Genomic DNA, 16748 nt, shown 5'->3' on the forward strand with positions numbered 1-16748 from the left:
CGGACTCTCTGTGTGAGTGGTTAAGAAATCTATCCGACGTGAGTTAAGCAAATAAGGAAAATTATTGCCTTGGGTAGCTGAAAAGTTCACAGGCGGGGCTGGCTTCAGGAGTGGCATGTTGAAGTGGCTCCAGTACAACCACTAAGAACCATTTCTTTTCTGAGATTCAAGTATAATTAATTCTCTTAGGATATTGCCTTTGTTCTTGGATGCACAGTCATCTTCTGCATTACCCCTCCTGTGGTCGTGAGATGACTCCTCTAGCTCCCCCTGCTAAATGCTCCCAGGTCCACACCACAGGGAAACAGAATTTCCTTCACCTAACTGTCAAACACAGGGCCTGGACTTAACATTATATCACTGGAATAAGGTGCAATGACTGACTTCTCCTAATTAGTACTCATTCCAAAAGTTCAATGGGCAGGAGATAGAGAAAGGCAATCCTAACCCAAACCACATGAGCAAAGATGAAGTAAAGGATAGGTCCCCAAAGGAAACGTGGGGTGCTGCCTTACAGATGAATGGTGTGCTTGTGGACCAATTCAAGCAGAAACCTACTACCAAAGATAATTTAAATATAGGGGCTGTTATTTACCAGTGACTGCACTCTTCTTCATCTTAGGATCAGGGCTATTTGGTTAGTTTTTTTGAGTACATAAACATGATAGCCAAATCTTTGTCAAATATTCAGATGAAAAACACTTATGTAAAGAGAGTAGTGCAATATTGCTCGTGTTAAATTTATCAAATCATTATTGGATTAAATGCATCTTCCAAATGTAACAGCCTGTGCAACAAAAAAGACATGAAAGAAGTGTGATATAAGTGACTCTAAACCTCAGTGGGGTTTCTTCCCCATCTGTAAAATGAGAATGCTTATTGCAAGTTGAGCTGCTAGTTGAAAAGATTAACAAGGATTTCTGTAAAGTGAGGTAATGCAATGCCTGCCTCATCAGATTTTCAGTAAATGTGAGTTCCTAAAGCTGCCATCTTTGTCCTAAGCTCATCATCAAAGGTAGCCTCATTTTCAGATCAGCTTCCTGAGGTCTCTGAAATAACAGATATGGATGTGAACATTAAAGGACAACGTAGGGGCTGGGCGTGGTGGCTCACACCTGTAATCCCAGCACTTTGAGAGGCTGAGGCAGGCAGATCACGAGATCAGGAGTTCAAGACCAGCCTGACCAACATGGTGATACCCCATCCCTACTAAAAATACAAAAATTAGCTGGGCGTGGTGGCAGGCACCTGTAATCCCGGCTACTCAGGAGTCTGAGGCAGAATTGCTTGAACCCGGGAGGCGGAGGTTGCAGTGAGCCCAGATCGCACCACTGTACTCTAGAGTGAGACTCTGTCTCAAAAAAAAAAAAAAAAAAAAAAAAACGGGGATAATGTATGCCCAAGCCCAGGAAATGGAACATTCTGTGATATATCAAATATCTCCCTAAAAAAGAACAGTAAATATAATATATTCTGTCCCCATGGCAAACTCTAATCTTTGACTAGTGACTGTCTTATATTGAAGAGATTCCAAAGGCACATTTATACACAATAGGTAAAAATGTTATCACTGCTTAAAGATGCCTACCCTAGATGGAGGAGGGGGAGAGATAGCTCCAGCAACACGCTTGCCACCTTTCCAAAGCAGTCACCCAAATCTAAATGTCATATTCTTTCTTTGTGCTTGTGCTTCATAGACTCTGGAAAATCCCAAGTATGAACTGATCATCGAGGCTCAAGATATGGCTGGACTAGATGTTGGATTAACAGGCACGGCTACAGCCACGATCATGATCGATGACAAAAATGATCACTCACCAAAATTCACCAAGAAAGAGGTAAACCCCTGCGCCAAACACCAACCACCGCTGTGGTCACAGCTATGGTTACTGATGGATGTTAATTCACGTACCACAGCTCCTGCTGGCCCCCCTTTCAAAATCAAAATACTCCTTTGTGGGAGAGACGATGGTGTTTTGCTGGAATTCTTCCTCACATTTTTATTTTGTGTATGTGTGTGAGGCTAAAATACCAGAGCACGGTGAGAACAAAAGCACTGAATCTTGTTAAAGTCCATAAGGAAATAACTTTTAATGCCCAAGTGCCATTTTTGTAGTTTTATTGCTGTTATTTAGCAGTGAGTTATGAGAGTCCCATTGTGATTTTAGCATAACAGTAACTTTTTTTCCAGCAAGTGCAGATTGAGAGGCCAGACGGAACAGCAGCAAGGAGGAAAAGCAGATTTCCTAGTCAGTAACAATGTGGCCCAGGAGCTTATAAATAACAACCAAGTTAGCTCGTCTAGGAGAGCCGTTATTCATTCGCAGTCCCTGTGCTTTTATGATTATGGATCATGGTTGTTGTTTCCCATTTATTCCAAGGGAGCGATGTTTGGGGAAGGGCTGAGTACTCAGGATCACATTCAGTTGCTAAATTTGTACCCAAACCAGGAAGCCATGTGTACTAAGCGTCTGACGGAAATGTGCTAAGATCATGGCTTCTTTAGGGGTCTGGGCCAGGGCATGGATCTGATGCCCTTCTTACTGACCAAGTGAAGAATATGGAATAGGTACGATGGCCCCTGACTTTTGCAGTCTTTACTGCATCCACCATGGTGTCTCCACCTGAGATCTGTTGCCTTATTTGACTGTGTGAGCCTGGCTTTACCATTTTACAAACGAGCTTACTGTGATGCTCAGAGGATCTAGAGAACAAGCTCCAAGGTCATGGACAGAAAAAGTGGCAGAAACAGGAAGTGAACCAAGTTCCTGTGATTCAAAAGCTGCACTCCTAACTGTGATGCTGTGCTTTCCTCATCTGCCTTCAATGCTTCCAACCTCCAGGCTGTTTAGAGAAAAAAACCTACATAGGGACTTGCAGTTGCCCCACCCCTCTGTGGAGGAATCTCAAGGCTACCCAGGGTGGCTTGAGACAGATGGATCCTCTCAACCGCCGAGGTTCCCCAGTGGCCTCTGTATTAGTTCATTCTCACACTGCTATAAAGAACTGCCTGAGACTGGGTAATTTACAAAGAAAAGAGGTTTAATTGGCTCATGATTCTATAGGCTGCACAGGAAACATGGCTGGGGAGGCCTCAGGAAACATTCAGTCATGGCAGAAGGCAAAAGAGGAAGCCAGTACATCTTCACATGGAGGAGTAGGAGAGAGAGAGCAAAGGGGAAGGTGCCACACACTTTTAAACAACCAGACCTCATGAGAATTTTATCATGAGACAGCACTATGGGGAGATGGTGCTAAACCATTAGAAACCACCCCCATGATCCAGTCACCTCCCACCAGGCCCCAACTACAACACTGGGAATTACAATTCAACATGAGATTCGGGTGGGGACACAGAACCAAGCCGTATCAGCCTCTTCACCTCAGCAGTTCCTTGCACGGCTCACTCAGGAGATAGATGTCCCCCTTTCTCTCTGTGGTGTCTTGGGCACTCAGGATTCCAAACTCAAAACAGCAAAGTCCACAGGAGTTTGATCTGCTCCATTCTCTGACTTCCCATGACAGAGTTCCTCTAGCTGCTAATACAGACTGCTCACCCTTGCCATGGTTCCAAACTGGCATTTCAAGAACACCAGTTCTAATTAGTTCCAAACAATTCTAATTCACTTCCAAGAAATTAGTCCCACAAATTACACCACCGGGGTGGGGATAGGAATGAAAAAATATACTTCAGGGTTAAGTAGATGTGGGAAACAATGAATTGATTACTTTTAAGTGATTTATTTAACTGCAGGACGTCTGATTAACTTTAAAATGCTTTGTGTTTCTCTAACAGGGTTAGGTATGTTCTGTAGGGTTTCTCATTCTTCTTTGACCTGGGGACTTTTTTCTCTAGGCCACCTCACATGGCTTATTGAGCTGGTGTTTCATGGAATGTTCATTGGGGGATTTTTGTTTATCTTTAGAATTTCTTTTCAACCTATTTCAAAATAAAAACTCAAAGCACGTTATAATATTCAATATAAACATAACAATGAGAACAAAAATAGGATGACCCCAACCCAAAATATGAAGATGAATCTGTGTTACCAGCTGTGTGAGATTAATTAGTTACTTCAATGCCACTCTGAATTTGGCTCCTGTGACTTGGGAAAAAAAAGAAATGTGTGCTCAGCTGTGGACTAAACACTGTGAATGAGAGACTATTGTTTTTAATGTCACTGAATCCAAGGAATAATTTAACATGGACTTTAAAGGTTAGCTACCATTCCACAATATCATATTGATTTCAAAATATCATATTGTAAACACTAAAAGCATACAATGTTATCTGTCAATCTTAAAAAATAAATTTTGAAAAAAGAGACACTGCGTAGCATAAGGGAAAATGTATCCGCCTGTGAATACTGGCAAAAGCAAACAAATTTTCTTCAAATGGACATTAGACAATGAGTTTGAGATTCCCAAAGGGCAGAGCTGATACCTAAACTCATAGAGATAAGTAACCAGATGAAAAGAAGCGATAACAAGTACACTAGACTCTCATTTGGATATTAAATGTCCCAAAGGAGTCTTTGCCAAATGCTTGATAAATTAAATTCATGGTTAAACTTTCTGTCATGTTCCTGAAAGGCTGATGTTGTTTGTTGAAAGGGATTCATACGCTTTGGATAACACTGCTGGAAGTAATGTGATTGAGAAGTAAGGAGAGGGCACTGGAGCCAGAATTGGGTTCACATCTCTCTGACCAGCCATGTGGTGTGAGGATGTTAGCTGCTCTACATCCCGGTCTCTTCACCTGTTAATGGGCTGATTGCAGAGCCTACCTCATTAGGTCATTGTGAATGAGCTAATGACTAAAAGAACCTAGATAGTGCCTGTCGCCCAGTATTTTCTAAAGTATACAGATGAGGACAGTGGTGATGACACTGCTGATGAGGATGGTGGGAGGAAGGCCGTCATGAAGAGGAAGATTGTGATGAGAAAGATATTATGATGACAATCATGCTTCCAAAATGTCAGAGGCCAAAGTGACATTCTTATCCAAAGGGCCACCTCCCCTCTAGGTTGAAGGCTACTCTTTTCCTTTAAAGTGACCTATGAATCTGCTCAAGCACTTTAAAATACATGGTTAGGACCCTAGAGTTCTAGGGGAGAAGCAATTCTGCAGGAGAGGTGGCAGAATCTGTAAAATGCATCACTATGAGAGCGGGGCTCTGGACAAAAGCGAGAGAGACCAAGAGAAACCTGCTGGGGAGAAGAGAGCTCCTAATGAGGACTGGCTCAGATGCAGTGGCCTCTAGGATATGGAAGAGGTAGAAAAACAGGATGTCCTAGAAACAGAGAGGAAACATGGGGCTTACGATCTTGAAGTTGAAACAAATTTTAGAGATGAAAATCAAGGTTTAGTCATTCCAAAATAGAAATGGTGATCATTTGGAGTTGAGGATGTCCAGAAAGCTCTCTAAGAAGACGTTGTCCTATGTAAATTTTTTCATATCTTAGAACATTTTGAAGTTGGTAAGAATACATGGTTTTAGGAACATATGGGGTTTTTAAATTCTGTCTTACATGACTTTCCCTCTCCGGAGAGGTGTATCTTTTTATCTATTTTTGAAGTCTATATAAAAGAGAAGTTATGACTGATCACAAATAATAGAGACTAGAAATAACACCGTTGAACAAAATAGAGGTATAGTTTCTCTCACTTAAAAGTTTGGAAGTGAAGGCTGGGTGTGGTGGCTCGTGTCTGTAATCCCAACACTTTGGGTGGCGGAAGTGGGAGGAGTGCTTGAGCCCAGGAGTTCAAGACCAGCCTGGGAAACATGGTGGAACTCTGTTGCTACAAAAAAAAAATACAAAAATTATCCAAGCATGGTGGCATGTGCCTGTAGTACCAGCTACCTGGGAGGCTGCGGTGGGAGGATTGTTTGAGCCCAGAAGGTCAAGGCAGCAGTGAGTCATGATCACACCACTGCACTCCAGCCTGGGTGACAGAATGAGACCCAGTTTCAAAAAAATAAAGTTTGCAGGTAGACAGACCCAGGCCAGTTTGGTGATGTCATGATATCAATTTCCCAGGTTCCCGTTAGCTTTCTGCTCCGCCTCCCTCACGGCTGCCTTGTGGTACAATGGGGTCACTGCAGCACCAGGTATAACAGCCAGTAACAGGAATTAAGAAGCAGGGAATGAGAAGAACAAAGGAGAACCTGCCACCTGAGTAAATGTCACTTGAAAACTTCCCCAGAAGACCAAGTGACTTCTGCTTGCATCTCCTTAGCCTCCCTTACCTGTAAGGGAGGCTGAGAAATAACCACAGTTGTCTTCAGTTGGTGTGTTGCGTTTATAGTGTTTGTTTAAGGATGGAGATACTTTAAAGGTTACTTTTAAAAGTAAATTCTTATTGCAAAGTAAGCTCGGCCAGGCACGGTGGCTCACGCCTGTAATCCCAGCACTTCGGGAGGCCGAGGTGGGCGGATCACCTGAGCTCAGGAGTTCGAGACCAACCTGACCAACATGGTGAAACCCTGTCTCTACTAAAAATACAAAAAGATTAGCTGGGCATGGTGGCACTTGCCTGTAATCCCAGCTACTTGGGAGGCTTAGGCAGGAGAATTGCTTGAACCAGAGAGTCAGAGGTTGCAGTAAGCTGAGATCACACCAGTGCACTCCAGCCTGGTGACAGAGGAAGACTCAGTCTCAAAAAAAAAAGAAAAAAGTAAGCTCAATTCTTTAGTCCTCTTGTGTTCATTTACAGTGACTATACACTTGCTGAGAAGCAACAGCCACATCTCTCCTATTCTCTGTTGTATCCCGGCAGGCACTCAATAACAGAGCATTTGCTCAACGCTTCCTGAAGATAATTTTAACTTCAGAACAGCGTCACTGCATATGATGAACCAAGATTGTACTTAAAATTGCCGCTGATACATGAAATCAATTTTCAGTCATTGACGTTCATGCAAATTTAGGTTGGAAACACTAGTTTTTCTCTGTGGAGAGTTTTCTATAAGTTTTCCTAATAGCTTGTACATGTGACTTCAACTAACTGTTAGTTTTGAACTTCTTACATAAGGTATTTTGAAATGATCTGAGGAAATCTAGTTAAACTCTTCAAATACAGACTTTGAAATATACATGAAAACTTCAGCAGCCACATTTGTGGCTTTTTCATTCTTGTCTCTAAAGTTATTTTATTAAAAAAAATTTCTGATTTGTGGCTAGAACATGGTTGATGCCCAACAAATACTGATTGAATAACTCATATTTTCACATAAATCTCAGGTCATGGGGATTAATAAATTCGGTATTAATTAAAGAATGTGTTTGCAAGTGATTATAAGATTTTAAAAAAACAGAAAATTTCAAATTTCATTTTCCAGTTGTACCTTAAAATGGCAATTGGTCATTTAGATTTAATAATTTAGGACTTTTTGGCAATTCAATGAGTTCTTTCTAAGGTAAATATTTTGGTGTTTAAGCTATAACATTATCATACCTATAATAAAAATGATATAAAACTTGTAAGATCTTGTCCTCCAGCTGGAAAGTGAGAGATGGGCAAATTCTCCAGTTTTCACAAAGGGAGAAAGGTAAATGGTAGGAGTTAGGAGCTGTCAAGCTGCAACTGAGCCACAGGCAGAAACTCACATCAGGTTATCAAATGAATGCTGGAGTCCAGGCTCCAATTTCTAAAAGTCAGTGTGGAGTCTTAAAGAATACATGGTGCCTCAAGTATCTTCTTTTCCTGTGGGGTATTAGCGTTTTTTCTTTTTTGAGACACATTCTCATTCTGTCACCCAGGCTGGAGTGCAGTAGCACAATCATAGTCTCAGCTCACTGCAACCTCAAGCTCCTGGGCTCACTCAGTCCTCCTGCCTCAGCCTCCTGAGTAGCCGGGACTTCAGGCACACATCACCATGTCTGGCGATTTTTGTTTTTTTTTTTTTTTGCTGTTGTTGTAGAGGCGAGGTTCTGCCATGTTGCTCGGGCTGGTCTTGAACTATTGGGCCCAAGCAATCCGCCCACCTAAGCTTCCCAAAGTGCTGGGATTAAAGGCATGAGCCACTGTGCACAGCCAGTATTTGCATTTTTAATTAAAATATTGTGTTAATTAACTGCCTAATATAACCTGTAATCGTTTTTCTTTTCCATGTCTGGCTGCAAACTCTATGGTCACTTCTTCATATAACAGTTATGTAAGATCATTGTCTATAGAAATATAAGAACAAAAGGTATAGGCTTTCTTCTAGCAGGGTTGATAGAAATTTTCTCTGTGTCATCAAGAGTTTAGAAACTTTTTTTTGTTTGTTTTTGCTTTCACAACACATTTTACTATTGGAAAACTTGTGAACTTGTGCACATTTTGAGGATTATCATCAAATTTAAGGATGTTTCTGTCATATATATGAGCTATGCCAAGCTTGTTCAACTTGCGGCCTGTGAGCTGGCGGCATGCAGCTGAGGATGGCTTTGAATGCGGCCCAACACAAGTTCGTAAACTTTCTTAAGACATCATGAGATATTTTTTTAGCTCATCGGCTATCGTATTAGTGTATTTTATATGTGGCCCAAGACAATTCTTCTTCCATTATGGCCCAGGGAAGCCAAAAGATTGGGCATCCCAGAACTATGCAATTTCCAGTCTTCTTGTGTAAAAACTAATCCTTAAATCAATGACACATATTAGCTAAGTTGTCATCCCCATCTTTGCATGGGGCATATTATGAGTTTTATGTTATCTTTATTGGTGTGAGCATGGCAGATCGAATCGGCAAGAATTTCAGTCTTTTTCCAACGTGTTTATTATGATTCGTTCTTCTTCATTAGTGGCTTTATTAAACAATCAAGAAGCTATTTTATTTCCTGTGTTAGAAATTTACCTTTTCCTCTTAATAAATTATTTGAGGCAGAATGATGTCAGGATACCTATTTATTTCATTTTTTAACTTTATCAGTTTTGATTATAGGCCATTCAAGTCTTTTAGTAACGGCTTTACTGAGATATAACTCACATACTATAAAGTTCACACTTTTAAAATGTACAATTTATTGGTTTTCATTATATTCACAGAGTTGTAGAATTATCATTACTGTCTAATTTTAGAACGTTTTCATCATCCCAAAAAGAAACCCGAATCCATGAGCAGTTATTCCCCATTGCCCATTCCCACACTCTGACAACCACTGATCTACTGTCAGCCTCTATGGATTAGTTTATTCTGGACTTTTCATATGAATGGAATCATGTTAATACGTGGTCCTTCGTGACTGGCTTCTTTCACTCAGGATTATGTCTTCATGGTCTGCCCATGTTTTAGTGTGTCTCAGTACTTCATTTCTTTGTGTGGCTGAATAATACTCCATTCCATGGTTATGCCACATTTTATCCATTCATCCACTGAGGGAGATTTAGGCAGTTTCAGTTTTTGGCTATTGTGAATAACGCTGCTGTGAACATTCATGTACAAGTCATTAAGTCTTTATCTGCGTTTTCTCTCACATCCTAAATAGCTAGAAAAAAAGAAAAAAGTACCCATAATATCACTCCAAATTCATAGTCTGTAATTTCTCAGTTGTTTTATTGAAACATTACAAAATGCCTTTCTAAATTTCAGTTAATATGACTTATTCAAGACTTACCAACTTCTTTTTGTTATGTAACTTCCATATGAAAAAAGTACACAAATCCTGAGCGATTTAATTCCCAACAAATCACAAAACCCAGATCAAGATACGGAATATGATCAGCAACTCAAAAGCTTCCTGGGGTTCCTGCTAGTCCCACCACCTGCTCAGTAAAACAGCTCCTCTCCTGACTTCTTTCACTATAAACTAATTTTTTTCCTATTTTTACTTTATTTATATAAATAATCACAGTGTGGCCTCTTGTGACTAACTTTTGTGAGATTTATCTATATTGTTGCACATAGCTGTAATCTATTCATGTTCATTACCATACAAATATGTTTCAGTTTACTCCTTCATCCTACTACGTGTGGACATTTGGGTTATTTCCAGTTTGGGGATAATTTAGGTAAAAGTGGAATAAATATTCTTGAATGTGTCTTTTAGTGCATATTTGAATGCTTATGTGTGTTTTTGTTTGGGGTGTATCTACAGGTGAAGTTGCTAATTCCACTTCAGTTGATTCCACCAGAGTAGTTACTCCAGTTTACAATGTAACACTCAATGAGAATCTTGACTGCTATATATTTTCCCCAACATTTGCTTTTATCAGTTTTTTGGTTTGTTATTATTGTTAGCCTTTCCAGTGTGTATGTAGTGACATTTCACTGAGGCTTTAATTTGTATTTCTCTGGTGACTGATGAGGTTGACCATCTTTCTTTTTTTGTTGTTGTTTTTGTTTTGTTTTGTTTTTTTATTTTTTATTATTATACTTTAGGTTTTAGGGTACACGTGCAGAATGTGCAGGTTTGTTACATATGTGCCATGTTGTTTTGCTGCACCCATTAACTCGTCATTTAGCATTAGGTATATCTCCTAATGCTGTCCCTCCCGCCTCCCCCCACCCCACAACAGTCCCCGGAGTGTGATGTTCCCCTTCCTGTGTCCATGAGTTCTCATTGTTCAATTCCCACCTATGAGTGAGAACATGTGGTGTTTGGTTTTTTCTCCTTGTGATAGTTTACTGAGAATGATGTTTTCCAGTTTCATCCATGTCCCTACAAAGGACAGGAACTCATCATTTTTTATGGCTGCATAGTATTCCATGGTGTATATGTGCCACATTTTCTTAATCCAGTCTATCGTTGTTGGACATTTGGGTTGGTTCCAACTCTTTGCTATTGTGAATAGTGCCACAATAAACATATGTGTGCATGTGTCTTTATAGCAGCATGATTTATAGTCCTTTGGGTATATACCCAGTAATGGGATGGCTGGGTCAAATGGTATTTCTAGTTCTAGATCCCTGAGGAATCACCACACTGACTTCCACAATGGTTGAACTAGTTTACATGGCCATCATTAAAAAGTCAGGAAACAACAGGTGCTGGAGAGGATGTGGAGAAATAGGAACGCTTCTACACTGTTGGAGGTTGACCATGTTTCATCCATCCACTGGCTGTTGGGATTCTGCTTTTGGGTAATACCTGTTCAAGTGTTTCAACCATTTTTGAAGTTGGGTTATTAGTCTTTCTCTTATTGACATGTTTTTCTTTATTCTGGATGTGAGTCCTTTGAGTTATATACATGTTGCAATTGTTTTTTTTTACACTCTGGCTTGCCTCTTCACTCTCTGAATGAAGGTAGAGTCCCAATTTTAATGAATTCCAATATTGGTTGATGGTTAATGTCATCTTTTCCCCATTTTTGCCTATCCCAAAGGTTTAATTTCATTGATGGATATAAAACCATGTATATTTCAATTTGCTAACTTGTGTTTTTCCAGGAATTTGTCCATTTCATCTTTTTTCTCTATTTTTCTTGGTTGGTCCTGCCATGGAGTCATTCTATCAATTTTATTAATCTTTTCAAAGAAACTGTTTTTGTTTTGTGGATTTTTCTCTATTGGGTGTTTCTTCATTTTTTTCCTTCTATCTCTTTGGGTATCTTTTGCTATTTATTTTTCAAACCCCTAGAAATGATACTTAAATCATTGATTTTCAGTCTTTCTTTTTTTCTAATGTATGGATTTAAGACTATATAAATTTTCCCTTAAGCATGACTAGAATTGCATTACATAATATGTGCTATGATGTATTTTCATTATCATTCAGATCAAAAGTATTTTTGAATTTTCTTGGGTCCCTTTTGTGCCTTGTGGTTTTCTAGAAGTATATTGCTAAATGTGACGTATTTGGGAGTATTTTTTATTCTTTGCCATTAATTTCTATCTTAATTCTACAGTGGTTAGAAAGCATCCTCTATATGATTACAGTCCTTTGACATTTGCTAAGACTTGCTTTACAACCCGACGGGTAATCAATTTTGATAGATGGCCCATGAATGCTTTAAAATAATGTTAATTCGATAGTTGTTTAGTATCGTGTTCTATATACATCAATTAGGCCAAGGTTTACAATTTTGTTGTTCAAACCTTCTATATATGTTTTATTAATCTGCTTATTGTATCAGTTACTGAGTGATATGATGTCTATAATTACAGATATATCTATTTCTCCTGTTGGTACTATTAAATTGTTAAAAAATTAATTTGAGGCCAGGCGCGGTGGCTCATGCCTGTAATCCCAGCACTTTGGGGGGCCGAGGCAGGTGGATCACAAGGTCAGGAGATTGAGACCATCGTGGCTAACACGGTGAAACCCCATCTCTACTAAAAAATAAAAAATAAAAAATTAGCTGGGCATGGTGGCAGGCGCCTGTAGTCCCAGCTGCTAGGGAGGCTGAGGCAGGAGAATGGTGTGAACCTGGGAGGCGGAGCTTGCAGTGAGCCAAGATCGCACCACTGCACTCCAGCCTGGGCAACAGAGCAAGACTCCATCTCAAAAAAAAAAAAATTAATTTGAGGCTGTCTTATTAGATATATACAAATTTAAAATTGTTATATCTTTCTAATGCATTGACTCTTTATCATTATGAAATGTACCTTTCTATCCCTGCAAATGCTTTCTGCTTTAACATTTATCTCATCTCATATTAGAATAATTATCTCACCTTTCTTTCAGTCGGTGTCATCATGGTATGTTTCTTTCTGTCATTTTTTTTCTTTCTGATTTTCTGTAATCTTATATTTAGTCTGTGTCTCTTTTAAGTGGTGTATGTATGGGCTTTGATTTTTTAAAATCAATTCCAATAATGTTTTTCTTCCTGGCATTATTTTGCCCATTTACATTTAATGCAACTACAACATATTTGGGTTTAAATCTACCAGTCTATGTATTTGTTTTCTATTTGTTGCTTCTTTTTGATAAGTTTTTTTTCTCTTATCTCTTATCTTTTTCAAATTTACTTGGGTTTTTTTACAATTTCATATTCAGCTCTAATACCTTATTAGTTATACTTCATTTTCGTATTCTTGTAGTGGGTTCTGAGAAATTGCAACATATATTCTCAACTTTTAGACTCTAAGATCAAGTAGAATTTTTAGCACTTGCTGGATAATGCAAGGACTTTAGAAAATTTGAACTCCTTTTATCATCCTCCTACCTTTTGAGATATTGTTATGTTTTAATTCTGCATCAATTTATGTTTTTCTACTTATTTACCCTTTGTATTATTATTTATTTCTCCCTGTTTCTGTGCTTCCACATGGAGGAATTTACCCTCTGATTAAAAAATTCCTTTTATTTTAAAAATACTGAAAGTCTGCTGGTAATAAGTTCTCTCATATATTATCTTAAAAATGTCTTTTTTGCCAGAATTTTTGGAGAATATTTTCACTGGAGGTAAAATCTTGTTTGCCAGTTATTTTCTTAGAGCACTTCAAAGATAACATTTCATTGTCTTCTGACATCTATCATGTTTGTCAAAAGGTCAGCTGTCAGTGTTACTTTTATTTCCATTGAAAGAAACGTGTCTCTTTTCTCTGGCTGCTTTCAAAAACATTCTTTGTCTTTACTTTTCGGCAGTTTAACTGTGACATGCTGAATTGTGCTTTAATTCGTATTAATTATACTTGTTCCTTAAATATCTCAATTCATAAACCCATCTCTTCAAATACTTCTTCTGACTCATTTTCTCTTCACTGGGACCCTAATTTTATATATGAATGTGTTTGTGTTTGCACACATACATATACAAACATACATATACACACACATAAACATATATATATATAGACTTTCTATGCTTCTCTTGAGCTATTTTTAAGCTCACCAATCCTCTCTTCTGTCTAATCTACTATACTCATTTATTGATTTAATTACACTCAGGCCAGGCACGCTGGCTCGAGCCTGTAATCCCAGCACTTTGGGAGAGCGGTGGGCAGATCGCTTGAGGTCAGGAGTTCAAGACCAGCCTGGCCAACATGGTGAAACCCTGTCTCTACTAAATAAATACAAAAATTAGTCAGGTGTGGTGGTGCCCACCTGTAGTCTGTGCTACCTGGGAGGCTGAGGCACGAGAATCCCTTGAACCCCAGATTTGGAGGTTGCAGTGAGCCGAGATCATGCCACCACACTCCAGCCTCGATGACAGAACGAGAATCTGCCTCAAAAAAAATTTTTTTTAATTAATAAATAATAATTACACTCATTTTAAATTATGTAATTTCAAGTTCTTTTTTGAATAAAATTATCTGCTGAAATTCTATGTTTTTCCTATTTTCTTGAATATTTTAGTCAAATTATTTACAATTCAATGTCTGCTAACTCCAGCATCCATTAATAGATACTTCTGAGTCTATTTCTATTATCAGTCCTTTTCTCTTGGTTTTTGGTCATTGGTTATATTCCCCTGGCATACCTAGGAATTTTTAAATTTAATTTTTGACAACATACATGAAGATGTTTAGAGATTAGTTGAGGCTCTGACTGATGATTCCCCCAGAGAGGATTCCTTTTTACTTTCTGTAAACAGATTAGAGTAGGACAGGATGACTATAAGTCAGTCTGAGATGAAATTGGTTTGTGGTGGGACTCAGGCTTTTTCAAGGGTGGGTCTACTTCCCAGTGTCCCCTTCTCCTCGGATGCAGCTTTCCTGGGGTCCTAACTGAAAGTCTGGTATGTTTCCAGGGCTCCTCCACTTTGGCCGACCTTCCGTTTCACTTCTCAGTCCCTTGTCTCTGCTGAAAGCTCTCCATGGCCCTCTGGCCTCTTAGCACCTTCTGCTCAGATGCTTAGCCTGCTGTTCCTCTGCCCTCACAATCTGGGAAATGCCTTCAAGGGTAAAAGTTCTATGGAATACTGGCCTCGCTTCAGTGAATTTTCCTTCTCTCCAGGATCCTGGACTCTCAAGTATTGGCTGCCTTGCCAGCTCTTTGGCACTTTCAAATAAGTGGGGGGGTTTTATATTAAATACATATCCTGGTTGTTCTAGATTTGAGGGTTGGTCTGGAAGAAGCTTTCCCCAATCATCATAAAGAGTGAAAAAAATCTGGATTAGCTTTCTGATCTGGAGTATCAGGAAAATAGCAGTAGACATGGTGCAGATATAATTCCTGTGGCAGAAAGCATAATATTTTCATGTAAAATGTGGAGAAATATAATTAAATGGCTTCGGAGTACCCACTCCATCTCATACCATTTGCTTCAAAATCAACTTATTTCAGCAAAAGTTTAAAATGTTTGAAGTGTCTCCTACTTGATGATATCAATAAGCAAGAAGGGACTCTAAATCCAAGAAAGCTAAACTTTGCTTTCTGATTCTTCACTTGATTTGACATGAATATCTACAGTTCCCTTAACTCTTTGGGATCTTTTCATCTGTTTTTGATAGTTTGGTGACTCCAGATATGAAGTTAGAAGACACACCTTTGTGCTTCCACCCTTTGCCAGAAGTATCACTGAAGTAAATATATTTATCCAGTCCTCCAGGATTCCATGCAATAGATTTGAGTGCTTCAAACAAAGCCTGCTACTTGGATAAGCATTTACTTCCTTTAGGAGAAGAATTCTTTAACTTCAGATGCACCTGTGTCTAAACCCTCACCACATAATTACACATTCTGCTTGCTCAAAAGAGATTAATCCAGAAAGCCAACCACATATTTCTTAGAAGATCGAACACATTTCAATTATCTGACTCAAGTGACTTTTCTGGAGGGTGGAGTCCAAGACATTTTAACTACCACATAAATCTTTGAAGCTGATTAAATGTTTTTCCAAATAGTCTAGACTCCCTCTTCCTATGAAGCTTTGTATAGCTATTATAGTGATATATGTGAGGCTTTTCTTTCCTGATACTATAAAATCACATATCTGACAGTTTTCAATGTGCCTGAGGTTTTAAATAAACCCAAATATATGCTACTGGGATCTCGATCTCATATTTTGTACAGAATGGTAGGGAATATCAATATTTAAAGAAATGGTATTTTTGGAGAGAACAGTGTGATTTCAGTGCATGGGTACTAGCAATTTCCAACTCTGTAAACAGTGCCATCACTCCTGATTACATCATTTCCTGTTCTTTCTTGTCCTGGCCAACACTTTGTCCAAGGACTCTAAGAGACCATCTATTGCAAATTGCATTCCCACCTTCCCATCACATAATCAAAGAGGGGTTTGCTGCAAAAGCGCCAACACCTTCATTTCACATTTATCTTCACTTGAAAGGGGTGAGTTCATCACTTTTTTCTCCTGCACCAAGACCATAGGAAGACATGAAATCATCAACTAAATCTTCCAATGTTCAAATATTGGAGGCCCTGGAAACAGCAGGTATGCAGCTGAATGTTTTTGAATAAAAGAGAGTGAAGGGAAACATTTGTACAAATATAAGCAATGATCTATAAATAGAAGCCATCATCCAAGCAGTACACTTCCAACTAAGGAAAAGGGTGGTATGTGCATTCCTGGATTTAATTGTTCATACACACAAGGATGAACTGTCTTGCGTTGTTGGAAATGCCCAAGCTGATTATAAACTCTGTGTGGAATGTCAAAACATCTGGATTTTTAAGTGAAAAAAAATATAATGTACCCTGTGGTTGTTTCTTCAAGTCACTCCCAAAGGTAGATAAGGCAGCCAGATGATTTATTGCATTAATCACTCTTTCATAATTATATTCATGATGTGTTGATCCCCATCATCCCTGTGTGAACCTCTATGCAAATTCCGTGCCTTTGCTAAACCTCTGGTTATGCTCAAGGGTCAGTGGCAACTCAATGACGATAAAAGCAATTTTTCACTACAGCTGAC

The 16748-nt window shown here is 38.9% G+C and overlaps 1 protein-coding gene across 2 annotated transcripts in view; it reads left to right on the plus strand.

Annotated features, from left to right (window-relative positions):
• The window catches only part of CDH13 (cadherin 13), a 1172242-nt gene that overhangs the window by 983850 nt on the left and 171644 nt on the right, over positions 1 to 16748 (plus strand). For both annotated transcript variants that reach the window (XM_003272479.3, XM_004087455.3), the window contains one exon: positions 1698 to 1838. In XM_003272479.3, coding sequence (XP_003272527.1) covers positions 1698 to 1838 — 141 coding nt within the window. The remainder of the gene's footprint in view (positions 1 to 1697; positions 1839 to 16748) is intronic.

The sequence above is a fragment of the Nomascus leucogenys genome, chromosome 2, assembly GCF_006542625.1.
Source record: "Nomascus leucogenys isolate Asia chromosome 2, Asia_NLE_v1, whole genome shotgun sequence".
Lineage (NCBI taxonomy): Eukaryota > Metazoa > Chordata > Mammalia > Primates > Hylobatidae > Nomascus > Nomascus leucogenys.